The sequence below is a fragment of the Bubalus kerabau genome, chromosome 17 (assembly GCF_029407905.1).
Source record: "Bubalus kerabau isolate K-KA32 ecotype Philippines breed swamp buffalo chromosome 17, PCC_UOA_SB_1v2, whole genome shotgun sequence".
Classification (NCBI taxonomy): domain Eukaryota; kingdom Metazoa; phylum Chordata; class Mammalia; order Artiodactyla; family Bovidae; genus Bubalus; species Bubalus kerabau.
This window is the reverse complement of record NC_073640.1, coordinates 6,838,635-6,866,192: the sequence shown is the minus strand read 5'-3', so window position 1 is coordinate 6,866,192 and position 27,558 is coordinate 6,838,635. Positions and strand designations below refer to the sequence as shown.

The window sequence follows — 27,558 nt, the reverse complement described above, 5'->3', positions numbered from 1 at the left end:
CCACTCCAGTATTCTTGCCTGGAGAATTCCATGGACAGAGGAGCCTGGTGGGGCTATAGCACATGGGATCACAAAGAGTTGGACACAACTGAGTGGCTAACACACACACATCCTAAGGCAGAGGTTCTCAAACGTCAGGAATATGAGTATCTCATGGAAAGGCTTCTTGAAAATACAGGCTTAGGCTCCCCCCAAAATACTGATTGTGGTGGGCCAGACACAAGGCTGTGAATCAGACTGAGACAGTCACCTGACTCCCATATATAAAGCATCGTCTTAATAGGAATGAAACCTCTGAGTGCACTTGGACATACATCGGTGCCCAGGAATATCAATAAATAAAAGCTCAGAACTTGAAATAGGAAAATAGTGTCCTAATCTAAATAATCTGGGTGACTTACCCAGAAACACTTAGATGTTCTTGGAACCTCTGAAAAGGAGCTTCATCTTTTGTACAGCTGATGCTGTCTCACCACCAGGACTGCATACCCGCTCCGTACCTGTTCTCTCTTCCTAAAATGGGTTCACTCCCTCCTCCCTCACTTCATCTAGCAAGCTCCTAATCTAGCCCCATTTACGTAAGGTCTCCTTATTCTCAGAGATTAAAGAGGTGTTTTTTTTTTTTAATTTTAGAACCAGAAAATTTCCAGAAAGAACCTACAAAAATATGCCTTTATCATCCAGCAAACTTTACATTTGAACAATTTACTTTGTATATTACCAGTGTCTCTCCATCAAAATACACATTCAGTTAGGGCTATTTCAATCACACTGAAACCCCAGCATACAGACCAGCACCTGACACAGAATTTGTTGTTGTTCAGTCAACTCTTCGCGACCTCATGGACTGCAGCATGCCAGCTCCCTTGTCCTTCACTAGCTCACACATAACAGCATTGCAATAACTATTTACAACTACAGCTAAATGAACATTAGCCATAACTAAGTATTAATACTCAATTTACTGTTAATAATCAACAGACTCATTCATTAAACTGATTGTAGTAGCAGCTGGGAGCATGGTGCTTCAAAAGTTGAAGAGAGGTACATTTCCTCACAGGGATGTTTGGGTCCCTGGGACTGAGAACATTGATAAACCTCAATGAATATTTCTGAATAAATTAATTCTATGCTTTTGCATAATGACATACCATGAAGACAAAACTAAAAGAATCTCTTGAGACTGAATCTCCTGGGACTCATGGTGTTACATAATTCAGATTCATAGATGTAATGGTCCCTATTCAAATGATTGTATTTATTTATTTTTGCCATTCTCACCAGTTTTTTTAAACATAACAAAGTTACATATAGTTCCCCTATATATTGCAATTATTTTTTAAGTAGATAAATTAAGATGTTTATTTGGAGTTTCAACACCAAACTCTCAAAAATTCATAGAATGAATAGAAAAGTAGAAGGACATAGTAGAGCTGAAAAGCACTATGAACCAATTCAACATAATTAAGATTTATACAATTTTCACACAACAGGAGGATACAAATTCTATACAAATTCCCATAGACTATAAACCAGGAGAAACCAGAACATATCCAGGGACATAAAACTAGGTGCAAAATTTTCATCATCTACAGATATTGAGTCAAATGACGGTATTAAATGCCTATATTCAAATGGCTTCAGCTGACATAATTTGCACCTCTTCAATGAAGAATATGAAAACCTTAAGGGGGTGGGTGTCATATGCTCTATTTATAGATCCAGATTTAGTGTGGTATGGAGCCAGACATCGTACAATTCCAGACTCTTGGGCAAGGCAGGGACGAGTTGATGTTATCCCAGAGTTTCAGAATCGCTGTCACCCTTGCTGCGCTCCTCCTACGCTTCCTCAGTCTTCTGCCATCCCTGGTGTCTCTCTGCATCCCTCATCCTCAGGACATCTTTTCCTTCCACATCCAGGCTGCTGCTACCTTGACTCAGTAAGAATGTCTAGGGCTCAGTCAAGTCTGTGACAGAGATTCTTGGGGCATCCTTGCTGGAGTTCTCTTTCCTGGGTAAGGAGGGTGGCCTGCAGCCTTGGTTTTAGCTCTGGCCCAGGCACTCTTTGGAGGAGGGCCAGATGCTATGAAGTCTTCATTAGAGGTGCGTATTCCTGGTGTATTTCACTGGCTTCATGTTACAGTATTTTAAATCACGGTGTAGAGTTTATAGTACACAGCACCACTAAATCACAGTCTGTTATGCATTTGTCACTCTGAAATATCCACAGGCTCTCTGATTTAGGGGTTTATCTCAGTCTGCCAGTGACATAATAACAACTAAATAACCTGGAGTCCAACAACTTAAGACATCTATTTTCATCAGCTCCAACTCATTCATTCTTGTTTGTTTTCTGCTGTTTTTGTTGCAGATGAGAGACTAGAGGCACAGACAAGTTCAGGGACTAGCCCGTGGGCATAGCTGAGAAATTTTAGAATAAACACGTTTAGTCAGAGGCAGAGTTAAGACAAAAACCTACAGTTGGGGACGCCTCCTTCCTCTCCACACCAAAACCCAGTCAAAAAAGAAGAGTTCCATTTTCTTCTCCTCAGATCACTTTCAATTTCAATGGCATTTCAGTCCTGCTAGCATTATTTAGCAGCTCTTTTCTGGACACTGTCTGACACTGGAGGTAAAGAGTACAGAGTTACATACAGTGGGTCTTGGTCTCACAGATCTCACAGTCTAGTAATGGATTTAGGAAGGGAAACATGAGCATAGAAAGAGGTAGGAAGAGATACCAAGTGGAGAGGAAGGTCAGAGGATGGGGATAGTCACAGGTAGAAATATATGCATATACATGTGAAATGCATGCTTAAACGGCATTTGTAATAGTGAGAAGAAAATCAACACAGTTTGTAAATAAGATTTCTTGATTCTGTACTTTTAAAGAGTTTCGTGTGTATGTGCTCAGACACTCAGTCGTGTCTGACTCTTTGCGATCCCATGGACGGAAGCCCACCAGGCTCCTCGTCCTTGGGATTTCTCAGGCACGTAGTGGGCTGCCATTTCCTTCTCCAGGAGATCTTCCTGACCCAGGGATCAAACCTGTGTCTCCTGTATTGGCAGGCCATTCTTTACCACTAAGCCACCTGGGAAGCCCTCTTAAAGAGCTAATGTTTGCCTAATTAAATGGCTTTAAACTACATTTTAAAATTACCAAGAAAATGTGATGTCCAATTAAATAAACATTTGCAGCACACGGGTATTGAAGATTTTTACTTTACCATGAGGCTTGAAGTTACTAACCTTTCATTTTAAGATGTAGCTGTTCAGGAAAACATGGTTCATGTAAATAGGGTTGGGCTTGAAAGCTTAATTAGACATTCCAACGACTTCTCCAGGTTAGAGGATGTCCAATTAAAATGAGCTGCAGTTTGATTAATTGATTCTGGATGCTTCTGCTGAGTTATTATGTTTGGAACCGTCTTCCAATTAATTTGCTATCAATTTACCTGCCATACTGTATCAGATATAATGGATTCTGGAACTTCATATACACTGGGCATTTTGTGAAACAAACACCCAACCTTCCTGTGTGGATGAATACAACTGAATCTGTCCACTTACACCCGGTGTTGGGATACTGCACCTAAACAAGCGTGCTAGGTGCCTAGTGGAGACTGAGCCCAATCCTTTCATCATGTTCCATGAGCTCAGGAAGTAAGACTAAGTGACAGATGCTATTGTCACGGAGTCCAAGCTGGCTCTTTCCTATGCCAATTTCCCACTACTTCTGTGGCAGGAAGACCTTTAATTTTTTAATGGCAAATTATTTATGTTCTGTGCTCGAATATAATTGAGGATTAACTGGGAACTGTGCAATCCATCCAGGGGCCTTAGAAGAACAAAGAAAACAAGATCCCCCAAAATCCAAAGTTGCAGAGGCTCGTCGGGCAGAGGACAGGGGCTCTCTCTGAGCAGGGCACTCTGCAGAGAATGGCAGGGAGGCCCTGGCCACAGGCCTTCAACGGGGGCAGGGAAGTGACTGGGCATGCGGGCGGGGCTGGGACCAGGTCGGGGGACTGTGCTCTGCACACCACGCAACGGATCTTCCCAGCCATCCCCGAGGTCCGGGGGAAGATGCGGCCTTGCAGCAACAATAGCATCAGTTCGTGTAAGTGCTGAGGCCGGACGCCCAGATATAGTTTTGCCGTGGAACATTTCTTACTGAACAAAGCCCTGCAAGGCTGGGAAGAGCAGGACTGTCCTCCCTCAAGTTCAAAGAGCTGTGATGGCTGAAAGAGGCAGGTGGTGTAAGAAAGCATGCCACAGGCAGAAAAGTCAGTCACTTTTCCCTGAACCAGAGCCAGTGATGAGCACGGGTCCTGGTGGTAGCAGCAACGGGGAAAAATGGGTCTACTCAGAGTAAGGCCATAGTGCTGAGTGGTTTGACCATACTAAGGCCTGTTTTTCAAAGAAATGAACCTTGGTGCTATTCATCATATTCTCTGATCTCAAGAGATCCCATCTGAATTCTGATTTTAGTCAATGGTCACTCAAGATTTGCCACTGGACAAGGAAAAGTCCACTGGGAGCTTCTCTGGTTAATCATGAAAACGACATCTCAAAGAGAGAAGAAAATAATTGAAATAAATGATACGATTACATTACAGAGCAACACGACTTTTATCGCACTGAACTTTGGTAATGAGGGAATGTATTTATGACTACAAAGGAAAATTAGCCTCTAATAAAAATTATTCAAACTTCAAGTTGTTTGGCATTCTCTTCCTGTAGCTATATTTTAGCCTATCAAAAACAAACAGAAAGCAAAGAGAAAGAAATCTAGATTATATTATAATTAAGAACTTCTGCTCATCAAAAGACATCAGCAATGTGAAAATGCAAACCGAAAAGGAAAATATCTATAATAAATGAATCTGTAAAGGACTCATCCACTATATATATAAAGAACTTCTGAATTTTTCTTAAAAGAAGACAACCCTGTAGAAAATGGGCAACAGATCTGAACAGCCACTTCAAAAAGGATGATATCCAAATGGCCAACAGAGATTTGGCAGTGTCTCCTAATGCTCGACATATGCTTATTCCTATGACCCAGTATGGAGAAGGCAATGGCCCAGTAATTCCACCCCTAGGTACACAACCAACAGGTATACAAGCATATGTTCACCAGAAGACCAGCGCACGGCTGTACTTGTAATGTGCAACTTTGAAAGTATGCAAACATCCATCCGCAGTAAATAAATATATTTTTGTTCTGGTACTGTCCTGGTACTTCCCTGTGGCTCAGTTGGTAAAGAATCCACCTGCAATGCGAGAGACCTGGGTTCAATCCCTGGGTTGGGAAGATCCCCTGGAGAAGGGAGCAGCTTCCCACTCCAGTATTCTTGGGCTTCCCTGTGGCTCAGCTGGTAAAGAATCCACCTGCAATGCGAGAGACCTGGGTTCAATCCCTGGGTTGGGAAGATCCCCTGGGGAAGGGAAAGGCTACCCACTCCAGTATTCTGGCCAGGAGAGTTCCATGGATTGTAAAGTCCACGGGGTTGCAAAGAGTCGGACACGACGGAGCGACTTTCACTTTCACTTTTCTGGTACTGTCAGTGTCCCCAGAGCTCCCCAGGCAATATGAATGTGTGACCAGGTTGAAAACCAGCCTTCAGAGCTACAATATGTTAGAGTCCAGCATTAACCTTTGGGTATGGTATTTAGAAACTGTTTGCTCAAGATAATAAATATTTGTAGATTTGCTGCAATTCAAATGCAATGCAAATGACTTCTGAGTCTATGTCTGGAGTCCTTACTTCTCCTTCGGGTCCTAGTCCCAACGTATTGAAATGAAGTTTGCCCCATTTAGAAACATTCCAGTGAAAGAATTCAGGGTGCAAACAAAAATTGCAGAGCTGGTTGAATGAAAATCAATTCAAGGCTAATTTAAGACGCTTCTAAGAAAAATGCTGAGTTTACAAACCAAAATAGAAAATGACCACTGTCACATTTCAGCTTAAAAAAAAAGATTGATTCTTTTCTCTGCATCATTTCCGTGGCTGGAGAATGGCTGTGGGTGTGTAATCACAGCAGCGACTCTCAACATTGAGTCCCCCATGTCTACAAGGTCAAGGGCATATGTTTACTACACCTATCAGCATTGAGTTGCTAAACTTATTTTTAAAGATAGGGAATATTGTGATCCATACAGTCAAAGGCTTTGGCATAGTCAGTAAAGCAGAAATAAATGTTTTTTCTAGAACTCTCTTGCTTTTTCTTTCTTTTTTTTTTTTTTTTTAATTTTATTTTATTTTTAAACTTTACATAACTGTATTAGATTTGCCAGATATCAAAATGAATCCGCCACAGGTATACATGTGTACTGTGGAAAATTCTGAAAGAGATGGGCATACCAGACCACCTGACCTGCCTCTTGAGAAACCTGTATGCAGGTCAGGAAGCAACAGTTAGAACTGGACATGGAACAACAGACTGGTTCCAAATAGGAAAAGGAGTACATCAAGGTTGTATATTGTGACCCTGCTTATTTAACTTCTATGCAGAGTACATCATGAGAAACGCTGGGCTGGATGAAGCACAAGCTGGAATCAAGATTGCCGGGAGAAATATCAATAACCACAGATATCCAGATGACACCATCCTTATGGCAGAAAGTGAAGAGGAACTAAAGAGCCTCTTGATGAAGGTGAAAGAGAAGAGTGAAAAAGTTGGCCTAAAGCTCAATATTCAGAAAACGAAGATTATGGCATCCGGTCCCATCACTTCATGGGAAATAGATGGGGAAACAGTGGAAACAGTGTCAGACTTTATTTTTTGGGGCTCCAAAATCACTGCAGATGGTGACTGCAGCCATGAAATTAAAAGACGCTTGCTCCTTGGAAGGAATGTTATGACCAACCTAGATAGCATATTAAAAAGCAGAGTCATTACTTTGCCAACAAAGGTCCGTCTAGTCAAGGCTATGGTTTTTCCAGTGGTCATGTATGGATGTGAGAGTTGGACTGTGAAGAACTCTGAGTGCTGAAGAATTAATGCTTTTGAACTGTGGTGTTGGAGAAGACCCTTGAGAGTCCCTTGGACTGAAAGGAGATCCAACCAGTCCATTCTAAAGGAGATCAGTCCTGGGTGTTCATTGGAAGGACTGATGCTAAAGCTGAAACTCCAATACTTTGGCCACCTCATGCGAAGAGTAGACTCATTGGAAAAGACTCTGATGCTGGGAGGGATTGGGGACAGGAGGAGAAGGGGACGACAGAGGATGAGATAGCTGGATGGCATCACTGACTCGATGGACATGAGTTTGAATGAACTCCAGGAGTTGGTGATGGACAGGGTGGCCTGGCGTGCTGAGATTCACGGGGTCGCAAAGAGTCGGATATGACTGAGCGATTGAACTGAACTGAACTACAATGACATGTGATCAAGGAAGTTGGCATACTTGCTGATGAGCATTTTCAAGATTCTATGTTTCCATAGGATGATGTAAGGAAGTTCAGGACTCTTCACTTGCTAATGTAGAAATGTTGCAAAATGCATTTTAGAATGATTTTTAGTCACAGGGCCTGAAATATAATTTAATATCCAGAAAAAAAATCAATGGAAACAATATTTTTCATTCATCAAGCATTCATTTAGAGCCTTCTAGACACATACTGTGCCAAGCACCAGGGAAGCATCAGGACTAAGACCCATTTTCTGAGGTCAAGGAGAGCAAATCTTGCCAGGCTATTTCCTGATTGTCTTGTTCATCAAGATTTCACTGGAGTTCAGATACAAATAGAGATTTTTGATGACCTTCCTGGGTGTCCACTGTGTGCTAGGCCCTGGTTAGACTAGTTTGTGCACATTGTCTGTCACTGGGTTATATATAACTTGCCTGTACTCCCACCTCCCAAAAACACTGCTCTGGCTGAGGCCAGAGACAAGCACCTTGGTAACTGATCTTCCCTTCACAAGCAGGCCCTGACCCTCACAGCCTCATCCTCTCTCATCCTGGCTTTCTGATCAGAAGTGGAGCTTCGCTTTGTAGTGAAGCCTGGAGCTATGGTGCTTGTGCTTAGTCTGACTCTTTGCAACCCCATGGAATGTAGCCCGCCAGGCTCCTCTGCCATAGAATTCTCCAGGCAAAAACACTAAAATAGGTTGCCATGCCCTCCTCCAGGGGATCTTCGCAACCCAGGGATTGAACCAAGGTCTCTCACATTGCAGGTAGATTCTTTACCATATGAGCCACCTGAGAAGCCCATGAATACTCCCACATTACAGGCAGATTCTTTACTGTATGAGCCACCTGGGAAGCCCATGAATACTGGACTGGGTAGTCTATCCCTTCTCCAGGGGATCTTCCCAACCCCAGAGTTGAACCCAGGTCTCCTGCATTGCAGGCAGACTCTTTACCAGCTGAGCTACAAGGGAAGCTCCAGAAGCTGTGGTATGTACAGGCATCTGAAGCACCTACTTTGTAGAAGATGTGAGGCATTGATTTTTACTCAAGTGTTGGTGAGACGGGGGATAATATTTATGTTCAAATAAGTATTGATAGATCATGGAGTAAAGTTTGAAATTTGAACAAAAAAAAAAAAAAAAAAAGATAGGGAATAGCATCTCTGAATAGGACTATTTAAGACATGTCATGAATCACACAAAAACAATAAAGGACAGAGTGAAAGAATGTGAAAAGGTTGGTAAAGACCCAGTGCCATAATTTAGAACAAGATTGGAGAAAGATGGGCGACAGATAGGAGGGGAATCGTCATTTTTACACTAAATAGCAATGTGATGGCTGAGATTTCCTGCGGGGAGGGAAGATGTTCTACTGTTTCTCATCTGACTGTCACATCAGTGTTAACTTTTTCATACAAAGATTTCCGTTCATGATTTCATTACTCCTTCACTTTGCGTGCCATCCTACAGTTTAGATTAGTTGAAGATAGTTATGCTAATATCAGGAGCTACACGGATTGTTCAAGTTCTTGTTTTTTATAATTCTGTGGTATAGTTGAATCTCTGAAACTATATACCATTTCCTTATGCCTATTTCAACTGCCATGTATAATTGCTGCTCAGCTGAATCACATTTTCAGTCATGCTTTCTATTTAGTTTTACTGATTTTGCTCAGAAATAAAAAGATTTTGCTCAGAAGCATTAGTCTTGCCTCAGAGTCTCACTCTGAGATGTGAACAGACTTTATTATCGGTCCTTAGAGGACAGAGTGAAGCAAGAGATGGAGAAAATACACTGGTTTCCTTCATGTTATCCTATTGCAGTGCTCGCTTCTGCTGCTGCTGCTGCTAAGTCGCTTCAGTCATGTCTGACTCTGTGAAACCCCATAGACGGCAGCCCACCAGGCTCCCCCGTCCCTGGGATTTCCAGGCAAGAACACTGGAGTGGGTTGCCATTTCCTTCTCCAATGCATGAAAGTGAAAACTGAAAGTGAAGTCCCTCAGTCGTGTCTGACTCTTAGCGACCCCATGGACTGCAGCCTTCCAGGCTCCTCCGTCCCTGGGATTTTCCAGGCAAGAGTACTGGAGTGGGGTGCCATTGTCTTCTCCAACTCACTTCTGAAAGGCTGCCAAAACCTCTCATCTCAAAAAAAGGTAACGTAAATCAACATAGACCTGGCAATGGTAGCACAGGCAGCTGGAGAAGATAATTTAAATCAAGATTAACATATATTCAAATATCTGCAATGTTTTACTTGTAGGGAAAAGTGTTAAAGAGAGTATCTTAAACAAGCAAATTTCTACATTGTTGAAAGTTCTACTGTTTCATATTTGTAGTACTACAAAATAACTTTATTTGGTATTTGAAATATTCCACAATGGGTTTACTGTTTTGTGTTCTGCTGCTGCTGCTAAGTCACTTCAGTTGGGTCCAACTCTGTGTGACCTCATAGACAGCAGCCCACCAGGTTCCCTCATCCCTGGGATTCTCCAGGCAAGTATACTGGAGTGGGATGCCATTTCCTTCTCCAATGCATGAAAGTGAAAAGTGAAAGTGAAGTCGCTCAGTCTTACCCGACTCTTAGCGACCCCATGGACTGCAGCCCACCAGGCTCTTCCGTCCATGGATTCTCCAGGCAAGAGTACTGGAGTGGGGTGCCATTGCCTTCTCTGGTTTTGTGCTCTATTTGGTTATAAAAAAGAAGGTGAATTTTTTTATAAAAACTACTGAATGCTGCAGTAATAACATAATCTAACTTTGACCAACTGATACACTAACCTTGGCCTTTCAGCTTTGCCCTATTTATAAAAATTGTGCTTCCACATAATTTAAAATGTCATCATCATCACCATCATCAGTGTCTCAATTTAAACATTTTTATTAGGAGATAAAGTGATGCTGGAAACTACAGGCTTACTCTTTTCGATTACACTTACCTCATTTATTTGTCCTGATCTCCAAATACAAATGATAGTCGTTATACACCCTTGAAAATACTGATTAGTCATAATTATTTTTAATATGGATGGGTGAACTACAAATTAAACTCTTGAACCTGTAAGTAAGGGAAATGAAATTGCCCTTTAAGATTTTAGCCAGAAAATCAATTATATTGGAGTAAAGCAGAGATTTCCAGTCACCCAAGGAGTCAAGGCTCTGAGAGTTGACTTAACTCCAACAATGTGAAGGCATTAATATGTGGGGAAGCAGTTTCTAAGAGAAGATCCCTTTACATCTGTCATGTGCTGGCAAAGAACACTTGAACAAAGCAGCCCGACTTCCTGGTGACAGTGATGGTGGGTGGGTGGAACCTCACTGGGGAGCTGGGCTATTTTCTCTGGACTATGAAGAATACCCAGGGGTCTTTTCCAGGCCGGCAAGACTGTGGTTTGGACTGCATATGCGGGGCCAGGGAACAGCTTTAATCCTGCTGCAAGTTAGGATAAAGGAAGAAAACAAGAAAAGCTAACTTCAGATGAAATTAAAGACTGAGAAATGATGTGAGTAATTCAGAGAACTTGCAGAAGGATATTAGCAGGAGTAAATGGAAAACACTAGCAGTGATAAGCAACTCATTAGTAAGTGGTGTACACCTCCATTTAAGACATATCCCAACTTTCTATATCACCATCTCCCCTCTGGCCCAGGCTGCCACAATCTCTCTCAGGGACTAAAGCCATGGCCTGCTTCTACCTTTTCCCTACTAAGAGAGAAGGTAGAAAACAGAAATTAGACCATTCCACTAATCTGAGCCTTTAGAATAAAATCCAAAGTCCAGACCATGGCCTTACAATATATAACTCGACCTTGCTTTGCACCATCCTCTCCTCCCACACAAATTCCATCCGCAGACACCATGAGTTACTCCTTAATTCCCAAAGTTCATCCCCACTGCCTGGAATTCTCTTCCTTTGGATGTTCACAGGGATTCCACTCCTACTTCCGCTGGCCTCTGTTCCAATGTAAGGTCCTCAGAGAGGGCTTCTGTGAATACCCCACTTGAAATAGAAGTCTGCAAACCAAACTGCCTGATGTCTTATTCTACTTTTACTTTCTGTATTTATTGTTATATGAAATTTTACATATATGTGTGTATGCAAGCTTGTGTGTGTATATATACATTGCTTTATATACATACATATATATATATATGGAATGCGAGGTCAAGTGGGCCTTAGGAAGCATCACTATGAACAAAGCTAGTGGAGGTGATGGAATTCCAGTTGAGCTATTTCAAATCCTAAAAGACGATGCTGTGAAAGTGCTGCACTCAATATGCCAGCAAATTTGGAAAACTCAGCAGTGGCCACAGGACTGGAAAAGGTCAGTTTTCATTCCAATCCCTAAGAAAGGCAATGCCAAAGAATGCTCAAACTATCGCTCAATTGCACTTGTCTCAAACACTAGCAAAGTCATTCTAGTTACTTGGAGAATTCAAAATTCTCCAAGCCAGGCTTCAACAGTATGAGAACTGTGAACTTTCAGATGTTCAAGCTGGATTAAAAAAAAGGCAGAGGAACCAGAGATCAAATTGCCAACATACATTGGATCATCAAAAGAGTTCCAGAAAAACATCTACTTCTGCTTTGTTGACTATGCCAAAGCCTTTGACTGTGTGGATCACAACAAACTGTGGAAAATTCTTAAAGAGATGAGAATACCAGACAATCTCACCTGCTTCTTGAGAAATCTATATGCAAGTCAGGAAGCAACAGTTAGAACTGGACATGGAACAACAGACTGGTTCCAAATAGGAAAAGGAGTACGTCAAGACTGTATATTGTCACCCTGCTTATTTAACTTATACGCAGAGTACATCATGAGAAATGTTGGACTGGATGAAGCACAGGCTGGAATCAAGATTGCCAAGAGGAATATCAATAACCTCAGATACACAGATGATACCACCCTTATAGCAGAAAGTGAAGAAGAACTGAAGAGGCTCTTGATCAAAGTGAAAGAGGAGAGTGAAAAAGTTGGCTTAAAGCTCAACATTCAGAAAACTAAGGTCATGGCATCTGGTCCCATCGCTTCATGGCAAACAGATGGGGAAACAGTGGAAACTGTGATAGACTTTATCTTTTGGGGCTCCAAAATCACTGCAGATGGTGATTGCAGCCATGAAATTAAAAGATGTTTGCTCCTTGGAGGGAAAGCTATTACCAACTTAGATGCATATTAAAAAGCAGAGACATTACTTTGCCAACAAAGGTCTGTCTAGTCAAGGCTATGGTTTTTTCAGTAATCATACATGGATGTGGGATTTGGACTATAAAGAGAGCTGAGCGAGGAAGAATTGATGCTTTTGAACTGTGGTGTTGAAGAAGATTCTTAAGAGTCCCTTGGACTGCAAGGAGATCCAACCAGTCCATCCTAAAGGAAATCAGTCCTGAATATTCATTGGAAGGATTGATGTTGAAGCTGAAACTCCAATATCTTGGCCACCTGATACAAAGTACTGACTCACTGGAAAAACCCTGATGCTGGAAAAGATTGAAGGTGGGCAGAGAAGGGATGACAGAGGATGAGATGGTTGGATGGCCTCACCAACTCAATGGACATGAGTTTGAGTAAGCTCCAGGAGTTGGTGATGGACAGGGAGGCCTGGTGTGCTGCAGTCCATAGGATCGCAAAGAGTCAGACATGACTGAGCAACTGAACTGAACCGAACTGATATTTATATATGTATTTTTTTGTTTTGTCTTATTTGTCTTTATTTTTTTTTGGCTGCCTCTTGCCTTTTTCCCTGAAATATACTCTCAGGAAGGCAGAAAACTACCTTTTGTCTTAATAAGTGCTACATCAAACTAGCTGTGATTATTACTAGTTTTTTTGATACTAGTTTTCACCCACTTTATGCTAATTCAGTATAACTTTTTAACTATAATTTAAATTCCATTGAATCTTCCCAAAGGGGAAAGGTATTTTCATCTAGAAATAAAAAAACATGCTGATTTAACAGTAATATTGTAAATTGACAAATTTTGATGTTATCTTGCATGTATTATTCTATTAACTTGGTTGGGGTCCTTTCCTAAGAGTAGTTCAGTCTTATAGTAGAGGTAAAGATAAAAATAGATACTTATATGGCCTCTTGACAATCAATGATGTGTCTCTACCTAAGGCTGCAAGACTGTCTTTCAACATGAGTCCATTTTTTAATATAATCACATTAACCACTTCTATTTACTCAGTTAGCTGTGAGTAGGAAGGAGGAGACTATATAAAGAGATTTTTCTCAATAGATGTAACTTTTTCCAAAGATCTTTCTTTCTGCTTTTCCTTTTAATTTTCAATGATTTTGAAAATACATTAAAGATTTCAATTTCTAAAACTTTATAATAACACGATCATGCTTGAATTTAACATATGGGAATGTAAAAATCCTAACCAGTATTCCCCATAAAGATAAAATCTCTTTGATCCTTATTAAAATTATAACACATGACTGATGGCAAGATTCAAGTCTGCCCTAATATATCATTCTATATCATAATAGTATTTCTATCCATTACAACTACCTGAAAACAAATTAAGGCCAGGGTTCCTATTAGACACAATACACAGTGACTCCATTTCTAGGAAGTTAAAATTCATACCAAGAATAAAAGGCCATGCCCAGGCAAACTGCAGTAGATTTCACTGAAAAATTCGAGGACTGTTTCAGCTTTCTCAAATTCTAAGAACAGGAAGGCTATTTCCTAGATCCTGACAGATTTTAAATTGCCATACCTTTTGCTGTGACCATCTCTTATTGTTTGTAACTCAAGAAATATCTGTGTCGATTTCCTGACTGAGCTTCTAGCATGTTATTAAAAGAAAAGTTATGTATTTCCTCTCATGTTTTCTTTATTATTTCCATACCTTTTAATCAGCTTCATCCTTCCCAGTGAGAAAGCTTAAAACAAGGCCATTAAACAAGAGAAGATGTAATGGGGATCTGATGAGAATTTTGCTCTAAAACATAACTCTTACAAAGGCTTGAAACAGTTTCTGATAATTTACAATTTATCCTGAGTGACAGTGTTGCTGTGTCCTCATTTACACTAAAATATGTGAAAAGTGATCAAGTAAGAGATAATTCCTTGAACTTCATGGTCAATAAGTCCTGTAATTAGCAAAGATGTAAAACAAACACACCCAGAAGGATTCTTCTATCAAATCTATAAATACCAAGTGAATGTAATTAGAAAATAAAGGAACAACATTTGGATATAAACGTAAAGGAGGTGATCAGAAGGCATCAGAAAAATGGGAAAATAATGGACACCAGTAGAACTGGTGTAACTGGTCAAACCATGGATGCTAAACAGTTTGCTCATGCTGGTTGTTTTTTTTTTTTCCCTATCATTAGCTTGTTTTTGGCAGGGATCACTGGTTGGCGTCAGCTGGATTTACAAGGAGGGTTCTTTGACTAAAGACAACAACATTTAAAAAAAAATTGGAACAAGTCACATAATCTGGAAAATTAAGAATATTTATGTTAAATTTATATGGTGTCCTATGTTAATTACATCTCAACAAAACTGGAAATGAAAAGACTGCGGGTTAGGAATTAGTCAAACACAAATGTGAATTTCATTACTAGGTGGGTTTCTGAAGGCAAGAGATTTCAGCCTCCTGCACCTCAGTTACCTTGTCGGTAAAACTGGGATAATATCCATTTCATGGATTGGTTATGAGGAAGTAGTCAAAACACCCAGTGCAGCCTGGAACACAGGTTCTCAATAAATGGTGGTTTGGGGGTGGTGTTATCATTATCTTATCAGTTCAGTTCAGTCCCTGCGTCGTGTCCAACTCCTTGTGACCCCATGGACTGCATCGTTACCTACAGTTGGCATTATTTTCTTTTGGCCCATCTCTGCACTTACATCATACAATTAAAGACAAATTGTCCAAAGCAGGGCTTACCCACGAAGAGCTGACTGTTGAGCTGCAGGAGGACATGCCCGTCCGCTGGGGCCGGCTGCGTCCTTGGTGAGAGCTGATCCACTCGAACCGAGGCCTCCTTCATGTTCCTCTCAACCCTAACGTGGTGCCACTGGTTGTCGTTGAAGTGAGTGGGTGACTGCACCGAGATTTCAAAAGGCCCATTTCCCACGTCAAATGAAAATGTCACAACTGCAGGAGCTGAAGGGTCAGACATGAAGATTGCTCATGTTAGTGCCCATGGTGGGGGCTCAGTCTTCAATACCCTCGGAAAGAGCCCCATTGCATCAACACTCACTAAACATGAAGATAATGGTTTGCGTTCTATGGAAGAAACCAAGGATGTCGGTGCAGAATAGACATGGAACGAGACAGTAAAATACGTTTGTATTTTGGGGGGGAAATGGATTCTAAGAAATTCATCACTGGAGTTAACTGTTCATATTGACAAAAACTAAAGCTATTTGTTTGTTTAGTCTCTCAGTCATTTCAGACTCTTTTGCGACCCCATGAACTAGCCCACCTGGTTCCTCAGTCCATGGGATTTTCCGGGCAAGAATACTGGAGTGATTTGCCATTTACTCCTTTAGGGGATCTTTCCAACCTTGGGATCGAACCCACGTCTCCACATCAAAGCTATTTAGCCAGGGGAAGAGAATTAAATAGCATCTGGAATTTTATATAAAAATAATTTTGACAATGATTCAGGGTTTATTTAATTTCAAAAGCATGCAATATACATTTGATATCAAAATATTAGCAGTCTAAGAGGATAGCAGAAAATATGGCTGGTTAATTTAATTAATTTTTAAACTGAGCATTTGGATTTTTAAAAATGTTTAATTTTTCTGAATTTAAAAGACTTTTTAAGTTGGTTCTAGAGAATACTAATAATTTCCCCAAATTATCACGTTAAATATTAAATAATTTTCTTACAAAAAATGCTATCTTAATATCATATTTTTCTTCCCAAAGGACACAATGAAAAGATTTGGTTGATAATGTAGAAACACAGTACTTTAAAAATTAGTTTCAGAATTTACTCATAAACCCCTGGAATAGGAAATGGCTACCCACTCATGGACAGAGGAGCCTGGGGGCGCTACAGTCCATGAGTTAACAAAGAGTTGGACATGACTGTACACACTCATTACTCCTAAACAGAATTCCACAGACGTCTAAGGAAAACACGACTTACAGTGTAGCTCTATCCGTATGAAATCGGTAATCCCCAGGTTCTCTAAAAACACCCCAGATGAAGCTGTGGTCTTGAAGAAGAAAGACACATCCGCACTCAGCTCTCCATGGAAAGTAGGAAAATGGAGGTAGGATGCCTCGGTATTGAAGGAAGCTGAATTCCAAAACAACTCTGTTTTAATTTTAAGGGAAAATAAAAAAGGAAACAAATTCATAAAATAAATGACATAACTACATTTTCTATTTTTTGCAGTTTTACTATTAAAATATTGCTCATTTGTACAAAGCTGCTTTTCTTTTGTCTGTTAATTATGCAGTATGCAAAACATGAAAACATGATGAGAGATTTTACAAGGATTGGAATTCTGGGTTCCTTCCAACACAGGACAGGAATGGTGACCACTCTGAAGGTCTGAAAGTTCCATTTCATATGGAGGAAAAACCCACAGCCTAAATGCCAAGCATTGCCTAATGGTAAGATCTGCCAAGCATTAATAGACAATGTTTTTATAATTTGAAAATTGAAACACCTACATTACTTTAAATAACAAAAAGTCTTCAGAAGCTCAAAATGTTTTTCATTCTAACACTTCTAATTCATGTTTTACAAAGCTACACCCTCAACAAACTGTTTTCATTAATGGACTTTGTGATTTTTTCAACTGAGATTGGCAGTAAAAATATTCTCATCTAATTAAAGATCAAGACAGTACTTACTCTGTGCTATGCTGATAGTCTCACAGAGAAAATGCTCTTTTCATCCTAAATTATCTTTTACTCTGCTTGTTAGAGTGAGGGAAAAGGCTCTCAAAAATTTTTAAATGCTCAAAATAAGAAGGTGAAAGTGTTTCAAAATTGAAGTATATTAAGACATTTGCAAAAAATTATGTGGACTATATAGTTAACTATAATTTCTGTCATACAGAAATACAACTTCTTCACTTTCCCACTTTTTTTTTTGGCTATCTACAAATTTTCTTTTGAAAAAAATATTCTGGGCCTTACATAGCAGAAAATATGGGGAAAAAATACACATGCAGTGGCATGAAGTGACAGGCGTGAAAGCCAACTGGATACATGTGGTTGATGAGAAGCATTATTGGAGCAATGAACTATGCAAGTTGTCGACACATCAAAAAGAGATATACATCTTGAGTTTTAAGCAACTGCCTTCATATGTACTCACAACACTGAATAAAATTCGACTAAATCACCTTCCTGGAAGAAAGACTTATTGATCCTCTGAAGTTAAAACACAGGAATTTCAAAACAACGATTCATTATGCTAGTAGAGAACAGACACGGGTTAGAGTTAAAGTCAAAGACTTGACTTGGCTTCTATTTATTCCTTAAGATTGTCATTTCTTTTCCATAAATTCTGGATCCAGACAGTGTTTACATCTGTTGTATTTTTTCTGTATTTCCTATGGACCTGATTCAAAAGTCAATCCCCAGCTCATATGTGGACAGTTTTAGAGCTGAGTTTATTCAGTTGAGAATGCACTTGAAGGGACTTTTCTCTCCCTACAGCCAAGGGAAACTGTATATTTTCTGAGTATGTCAAACTTTGCCCTTATTTCCATTTTATAGCTATTTATACACCTACACATTTTGCTTTCTAAAAAAGAAAGCAAGAAAATGCAAAATATCAAGCCAGGAGTAATAACACACTGGTGTTCTTAACAGTTCTTACCTGATCTATTTTTAGAAGGAATTAAATGTCTGCCTGCTGAAATGTATAAACATTAAAATAAAGCTGTAACTTTAAATTATGGAATATTATTAAATCTTGCTCATTTGGACTGATTACTAAGAGGAACACTCAGAATTACTTGAAGGTCTAAATTAGATAATATTACTATGAGAATATAATATTCCATTGGCTTCATTTTTAAATCACAACTAACCCAATAGAACATCATATAGAGGGCTTCAGGGAACTGGTTCAAACAGAGGAACAAATTCTTTGAATTGCTGCTATCTTTACAATGAATGCTTCTACAGTAGTGAAAACAATTTATTATCTTAGGTAGTTTAAGCACTCTCCACACACCTCGTTTGTCTAGTTAAGTACCTTGTTTGTCTAGTTACCAAACCTTATTTTACAGACTCACAGTAGGTAAAAACTGAAGAACATTTAACTGAATTAAGAAATTGCTCCTAATCCACAACAATTATAAAGAAAGCCAAGACCAATATTTCTGTGATCAAATAATGTTATTGGCATTTGATAGCTCAGATCTTTACAGGCTGTGCCAAGAAACACCCGGGAGGATGTGGGTGGCCTTGGAGAAAGAAGGGGCAGGAAAGAGGAGGCGGAGCAGAGCCCATCAGGCACGCTGCAGCAGAAGCAGCAGGTCTTTCGAAGAGAGGATTTCATGGCTGGGGTGGTTTAAAAATCCCTGAGCTATGCCTGCAGCAGACCTGAATGCAAATGCCTACTATGTGAATGCTCTTTGTCATCCCAACAGAACATCATTTGCAGCAACACACATGGACCTAGAGATTGTCATACCAAGTGAATTAATTCAGACAAAGACAATTATCATGATACTTATACACACGGAATATGAAAATATGATACAAATGAACTTATTTGCAAAATATAAAAATATAAATGGACTCACAGACACAGAAAACAAACTTATGGTTACCAAAGGGGAAAAGTGGAGGGCAGGGAGGATAAATTAGGAGTTTGGGATTGACGTGTGTGTGTTAGTCACTCAGTCATGTCCAACTCTACAGTCCATGTCCCATGGAGCCTGCCAGGCTCCACTGTCCATGGAATTCCCTAGGCAAGAGTATTGAAGTGGGTTGCCATTCCCTTCTCCAGGGGATCTTCCTGACCCAGGGATCAAAGCCGGGTTTCCTGCATTGCAGGCGGATTCTTTACCACCTGAGCTACTAGGGAAGAACTCACATATGCATATTGCCTGCCTGCCTGCCTGCCTGCCAAGTCGCTTCAGTTGTGTCCGACTCTGTGCGACCCCACGGACTGCAGCCTACCAGGCTTCTCCGTCCCTGGGATTCTCCAGGCAAGAACACTGGAGTGGGTTGCCATTTCCTTCTCCAATGCATGAAAGTGGAAAGTGAAAGTGAAGTCGCTCAGTCGTGTCCTACTCTTAGCGACCCCATGGACTGCAGCCTACCAGGCTCCTCCATCCATGGGATTTTCCGGGCAACAGTACTGGAGTGGGGTGCCATTGCCTTCTCCCCATATGCATATTACCATAGATAAAATAGATAATCAACAAAGAGACCTGCTATACAGCACAGGGACCTCTACGCAGAATTCTGTAATCACCTATATGGGAAAGGAATCTGAAAAAAACAGATATAAGTATATGTAAAAATGCAGTATTCTAAGTAAATAATAATTAAGTAATAATTACTATAGTCTCAATTATATTCACTATAGGGTACTAGAGATATGGAAAGATTCCTTCAGGTATACCAGTTATTAACTTTCTAGAATTCAAAACAAATTGTATGAATAATAGGATTCATATATTTTTTTACATAGAAAAGAAAGATGTACCCATTATTTAATTCTATACATAAGGTAAAAAAAGCCCATGGGGGAAAATTATCTTAGTAGAATATTAAGATTACAATTAATTTTTTAAACATCTGTTTTACTAAGCTTTTATTTATATCATTCATTAATGATACTGATTCTCTTTTAAAAAGCAAACATATTTATAGAGACAGAAAGTAGATTAGTTGGTTGGGAAGATGGAAAACTGAAGATGACTTGGCCTCTTAGCCTTTTTCAGAGGCTAAGAGGCCTAGAGTTCTTTCTAGGGTAATGAAAATGCTCTAAAATTCATTGTGGCAATGGTTACACAATGCTATGAACACACTCTCACTGAATAGTTCACTTTATATGGTGAAGTGCACAGTATATGAATTACACTTCAATAAAAATATTTTTAAAAAGGACAATATTTGACAAATCAGTTGTTTTTTAAGACACTATGTTTTACTTTAAAAATCAAACTGCATAACATGCTAACACCTCCTTTCCTTCTTTCTCTCTTCTTTTTTCAAAAACCACTTATATGAGATATGCTGCTGCTGCTGCTGCTAAGTCGCTTCAGTCGTGTCCGACTTTGTGCGACCCCATAGACGGCAGCCCACCAGGCTCCCCCATCCCTGGGATTCTCCAGGCAAGAACACTGGAGTGGGTTGCCATTTCCTTCTCCAATGCATGAAAGTGAAAAGTAAGTGAAGTCTCTCAGTCGTGTCCGACTCTTAGCGACTCCATGGACTGCAGCCTACCAGGCTCCTCCATCCCTGGGATTTTCCAGGCAAGAGTACTGGAGTGGGGTGCCATTGCCTTATCCAATAAGAGATATGACTGACATGTAAAAAGCTGTACATATTTAGTGTATACAATTTGATGAGTTTGGTAGCACTACCTTTCTTAAAAGTGAATAAATTAAAATGAAAATACAGAAATGCTAAGGTAAGGGATAATTTACTAGTCAAAGGAATCTTTCTGAACACTTAAATCGTTTTTAAAAGCTGTACATATGGGTTTCTGTAATGAAAATTTTTACTTTGAGATAACCATAGATTTCCATGAAGTTGTAGGAAATAATAAAGATTCTGTGTACCCTTTACCTAATTTCCCCCAATGATAATATCTTGCAAGACTGCAGTCCAATACCATGACCAGGGCATTGGCATGGATATACTTAAGGCGTGGAACATTTTCATCACTATGCTTCACTCTTACAGGAACACCCTCTTCCATCCTGCCCTCAGCCCCTCTCTAACCCCAGGCAACCACTAATCTGTTCTCCACCGTCATTTGAGGAACCCTCTACAAATAAAGGTGTACAGCATGCAGTCTTTTGAGACTGATAATTTTTTCACTCATAATTATCTCTTAAGATTCACTCAGCTTGTTGTATATGTCCATAGTTCATTCCTTTTTATTGCTGAGTAGTGTGGCATGGCCTGGATGCTCCACAATTTATTTAACTATGTGCCTGCTGAAAGATATGTGGGTTGTCTCCAGTTTTCAGTTATTACAAGTCAAGCTGCTAGGAGCATCCTCGTGCAGGTTTTTGTACAAATAAGTCTTCAGTTCTCTGGGATAAATGCCAAGGGGTATAATCAGTGATTCTAATGAGAGTTGCATGCCTTTTTTTTTTTTTTTTTTGAAACTGCCAAAAATGTCCAGAGTCGCCGTATCAATTTACATTCCCAGCAGCATGTATGAGTGATCAGTTTCTCCACATTCTGACCAGAATTTTGTGTTGTCACCATTTTTTTTTTTAATTTTAGCCATCCTGAAAGGTGTGTGATGCACAAGCAGATAGAGGAAGGTAAAGAGGGGAGACAGAACAGAGACAGAAGAACGAGAAAAAGCAAGAATAGAGGAGGGGGTAACAAGGTGGAGAAACTTTAAGAAAATGAGATAAAGGAAGCTCAAGGAAATAAAATATGATAAAACCCAAGACTTAAAAAATAAAAAGAATTTATTAATGGTGAAGGGTTACCAGATATAGTGGAGCTTGCAAAATTATATTATATGATTATCAGTTAAAATGGAATTGATCCTCCTTCTTTCTAATGGTTTATATGTAGTCTGCCAAATGGAACAGGACTCTGTCAAACGGAAGAGAAATTAACCAAATCACTAGTCAATATCTTTTTCCAGTCTAAGAATACAACTTCTGCAAAGTTATTTATTGCCTACATGCACCTTTGATTATTTAATGCATTCTGGGCAGCTGTGATTTCTCAGACAGCTGAACAAGTCAATGCAGGCAAAATGAAGAAACTAATTTCAATGACAAGGGTTTCTTAGAACAAGAAACTTAGAACAATTTTTTCAAACCATGGAAGTTCTGAGGGTGTCTTGATTAGACATGAAATTTCAACTCAATGAATTAACTGAGAAGAACTACATTTCACAAAATTAGTAGAAAAATTCAAATGTCAAAGAGCTTAAAAAAAATACTACCTTGTCACATAATTACTGAGAGCAGAAATTTAGATCACGCTTACAACTCTTGAAACAGATTATAAAATGCAGGCATACATTTTACCACATCATATCCTATTTTAGGAGAAAGTTGCGGCACACAACACTGAGTTGTTAAGTTACTGACCTGTAAGGATAACTATTCCTTCAATAATTCAGTCAGAAAAAGCAAATCATCTCAAGCTGGAAAAGTCAATTAGGCCTCAGAATTTCCCACAGCAACATTAAACATTAGAAGATAAAGGAGCACTGTCTACAAATTTCTGAAAGAAAATGTAGCGAACCTAACTTTTTTTTTTAAGTATTAAGGTAACAGGTAAGTCTTACCAAATTTGAAAGAATTCTGAAAGTAAAGCACATACAAGCTCTTTAGGTGAAAAATAAAAAATTAATTCATAATGAAATATGAATCAAAAGGTGTCCATCAAAAGACACCTTAAAAAGCTAGAAAAGACAAGGCTGACTGAATCTCTTAGTGCAAGTCCAGTAGGATATTATGTACAAACTGCTGAAGAGTCGCAAAATGTGACTCAAAAACATTACATCACTTTCTTATAAGGTTAAATACAGGGTTACCTTATACTCCAGAAGTTCCACTCCTAAATGTATACTCCTAAGAAGTGGAAATATACATGTCCCAAAAAACACACTTAGATACAGATGTTCACAGCGACATTATTCATAAGAGACAAAAAGCGAAACCAGCACAAATGGCCAACCACTGATTAGTGGATGATCAAAACGCGGTGGATCCACACAAAGGGATGACTAGGCCGTAAAAAATAAAGACTATTTGATATAACCTACAGTATGGATAAACTTTGCCAATGTGATGCTAGGTGAAAGAAGCCAGTCGCAAAGATCTCACATTCTGTGTTTTCACCTATATATGAAATGCCCAGAATCGGTAAGTCAGCAGAGATAAAGAGTAGATGCATGGTTGACTAGGGTTGGGGTGGGAGTTTGGGGAAAATGGAAAGTTTGCTAACAGGTACAAGTTTCTTTATGGGGTATGAAAATGTTCTAAAATTGCTTGTGGTAACGGTTATACAACTCCATTTAATATACTGAAACACCATTAGATTATACACTTCAAATAGGTGAATTACAGGGCACATGGACTGTATCTCAATAAAGCTGTTACCAACAAACAGCATAAAATTAAACCAGCCAACTTCATTTTAGAGTTCAGAGGCAACCAATATTCTCAAGCGTGTGCCAACTCAGGAAATGCAACAACACTTGAGTCTTTCTAGAAGAGAAAAAAAAAACAAACAAAGAAAATATCATTACCTGAAAATGCAATTCATCCAAGAATAAACAGAAAAACATTCATTCATGAATAGAGGGCCTCTGACGACAGGACCAGTGGTTAGTATTCAAAAAACAGACAACCATACAAATAATAGCAAAACTAGCAAAAATTGGGAGGTGGGGGGAGAAAAAGAAGAGGCGATGACAGATGCACGCTAATTTTCACATTTTTCAGAATAGATCAATGCTGTCTAGAATACAAAAGACTTTAATAGAGAACCTAGTGACTCTATAACCTTTAAAACTTTTATAAAGTTTAAGTTAGCTCATTGAATACATGTTTATTATGTATATAAATAATATAAATCAATCCCCGTGGCTTCAGTTTGTTTCTTCTTTCTCTGTCAGTTTCAGTTCATAAAGTTAATAAATAAATTTATTTCTGAATCTCTTTTTCTATTCCTCTATCTAGAATAGTGCCTCTTAACCTGGGGCTATTCTGGACCCCAGGAAACATTTGGCTTTTTCTGGAGACATACTTTGTTGTCACAACTGGGGAGCATGCTTCTAGCATCTAGAGGGTAGGGTCCAAGGATACTGCTAAATGTCCCACAAAGGACAGGACAGCCCCCAACCATCGCAAGGAATCACTCAGCCCAGTGGCAAGAGTGCCAACGTTGGGAAACCCTGCACCAGCGATATTTAGAAATGTCTGGAATAATGCTATCTCGTATTAGTCACTATTTCTGAGTTGTGTGACTCTTGGTGATTACTATAGTCTTTTCTTTGACATATCTGTATATCTTAAGATTTTATAATGACTTCATATCAACTATCATTAATGTTTAAAAGTAAAACAACAAATAAAGGTATGTATGTGAATAAACTTGTCACAAGAGAATATTATTTTAGTCCTGAGAATTATCAAGATTCCCAGTCTCTAAAACATGGAAACCTTTTAAAAAGTGTTAGAAAGAATGTTTGTTCTCCCACATTTGGGACGTTTCTTGAATGTCAATGACTAGATTATAATGTAGATCTTTTCAAAAGAACAGAAAACAAAAAGCAAAATAAGTCACAAAATATTTTTTCTCCAAGAAGTAGACAATGTTTCAGTTTTATAAAGGCACTATACCATCAAAAGAGTGAAAATCAAATAATTAAGTAAAATTATGTGCTTATTTGAAGGCACTTTCACTGTCTCAAGCCCATGTACATGAATGACAAATGGTTCAAGATGGAACTAGATATCCTTTGTAGTATGTGACTTTTTTAAGATCAGAATGTCTTTCAAAATGTAATCAAAACCTTTAATTAAAATATATTTGCATATCATTTAATAAGTACAATCAAAAACTTACTCCTGTCTCTCACGAATAATTCACAAGCTGTAAGTTTCTCGAGCTATATATGATGGATCATTTGTATTCCTTCATAAACTGCTATTTATTGATTATCTTTCATGTAACAGGTAATGTACTAGGTGTCAAGATACAATAATAAATGAGGAATGGACCTGCTCTTGAGAGGCTCAGAAATAATTAAAAGCCAGAACAAGAAGTATATCTTCGTAATTTACTCAACATTCTTTGAAAGTGTAGGAAAACGTCCTCTAGAGACTTGTGGAAGGCTTTGTGGAGAAAGGGTGTGAATGGTTTCATTAAAAGGATTGGGGGTGTTTCACAGATGAAGGAAAGAAGGCAAGTGAAGAGAAAATGATGCTAGATGCCATCAGTGGTTGATGAATTGTCTTTATGCTAAAGGACCTGCAGAAGTAGGGGAAGGTCCATGCAGGTATCTTCTTTTTTTTTTTTTTTAACCATTAGTGTTAACTTTATTGTGAAAACAGATGAACAGTTTCATTTTCAAAAACTAAACAGAAACTATGATATTCTTAAAAGTAAAAGTAATAATAGCTATGCTTTGAATTCAACACTAAAATTTCTTTTGTGATCAAAGTAGAACCAATATTTTTTATTTTTTTTTCCTTAAAGAAAAAAAACAAAAAAATTTATTTTTATGTGAGGAAAAGGTTCCAGACTGGTGATCTCTCTTCTGTTTGAAGAACACAGTGTAGGCACCAAGATCTTCCCACCCCATCTTGCTACCATCTTGTCTTCTAATTTCTCTATCTGTTTCTTCTAGGTTTTATTTTTTTTTATTTTTTAATATATATTTATTTATTTTAATTGGAGGCTAATTAAAAAAACAATATTGTACTGGTTTTGCCATACACTGACATGAATCTGCCACAGGTGTACATGTATTCCCCATCCTGAACGCCCCACCCCTCCCCGCCCACATCCCTCCCCATTCCATCCCTCTGGGTCATCCCAGTGCACTGGCCCGGAGCATCCCGTATCATGAATCGAAACTGGACTGGCGATTCATTTCACACATGATAATATACATGTTTCAATGCCATTCTCCCAAATCATCCAACCCTCGCCCTCTCCCACAGAGTCCAAAAGACTGTTCTATACATCTGTGTCTGTTTTGCTGTCTCGCATACGGGGTTATCGTTACCACCTTTTTAAATTCCATATATATGCATTAGTATACTGTATTGGTGTTTTTCTTTCTGGCTTACTTCACTCTGTATAATAGGCTCCAGTTTCATCCACCTCATTAGAACTGATTCAAATGTATTCTTTTTAATGGATGAGTAATACTCCATTGTGTATACATACCACAGCTTTCTTGTTCATTCATCTGCCGATGGACATCTAGGTTGCTTCCATATCCTGGCTATCATAAACAGTGCTGCAATGAACATTGGGGTACATGTGTCTCTTTCAATTCTGGTTTCCTTGGTGTGTATACCCAGCAGTGGGATTGCTGGGTCGTATGGCAGTCCTGGGTGTTCATTGGAAGGACCCATGCTGAGGCTGAAACTCCAATACTTTGGCCACCTCATGCGAAGAGTTGACTAATTGGAAAAGACCCTGATGCTGGCAGGGATTGGGAGCAGGAGGAGAAGGGGACGACAGAGGATGAGATGGCTGGATGGCATCACCGACTCAATGCATATGAGTTTGGGTGAACTCCGGGAATTGGTGATGGACAGGGAGGCCTGGCGTGCTGCAATTCATGGGGTCACAAAGAGTCGGACATGACTGAGCGACTGAACTGAACTGAACTGATGGCAGTTCTACTTCCAGTTTTTTAAGGAATCGCCACACTGTTCTCCATAGTGGCTGTACTAGTTTGCATTCCCACCAACAGTGTAAGAGGGTTCCCTTTTCTCCACACCCTCTCCAGCATTTATTACTTGTAGACTTTTGGATAGCAGCCATTCTGACTGGCGTGAAATGGTACCTCATGTGGTTTTGATTTGCTCTGATAATGAGTGATCACTCTGATAATGAGTGATGTTGAGCATCTTTTCATGTGTTTGTTAGCCATCAGTATCTCTTCTTTGGAGAAATGTCTGTTTAGGTCTTTGGCCCATTTTTTGATTGGGTCGTTTATTTTTCTGGACTTGAGCTGCAGGAGTTGCTTGTATATTTTTGAGATTAATTCTTTGCCAGTTGCTTCATTTGCTATTATTTTCTCCCATTCCGAAGTCTGTCTTTCCACCTTGCTTATATTTTCCTTTTTTGTGCAGAAGCTTTTAATTTTAATTAGGTCCCATTTGTTTATTTTTGCTTTTATTTCCAATATTCTGGGAGGTGGGTCATAGAGGATCCTGCTGTGATGTATGTCGGAGAGTGTTTTGCCTATGTTCTCCTCTAGGAGTTTTATAGTTTCTGGTCATATGTTT

The 27,558-nt window shown here is 39.2% G+C and overlaps 1 protein-coding gene across 6 annotated transcripts in view; it reads right to left on the bottom strand.

Annotated features, from left to right (window-relative positions):
* Positions 1-27,558, bottom strand: part of CNTNAP4 (contactin associated protein family member 4) — a 285,943-nt gene that overhangs the window by 24,176 nt on the left and 234,209 nt on the right. For all 6 annotated transcript variants that reach the window (XM_055552670.1, XM_055552674.1, XM_055552676.1 and 3 more), the window contains 2 exons: positions 16,545-16,715; positions 15,329-15,547 (listed from right to left, as the gene is read on the bottom strand). In XM_055552670.1, the coding sequence (XP_055408645.1) occupies positions 15,329-15,547; positions 16,545-16,715 (390 nt within the window). The remainder of the gene's footprint in view (positions 1-15,328; positions 15,548-16,544; positions 16,716-27,558) is intronic.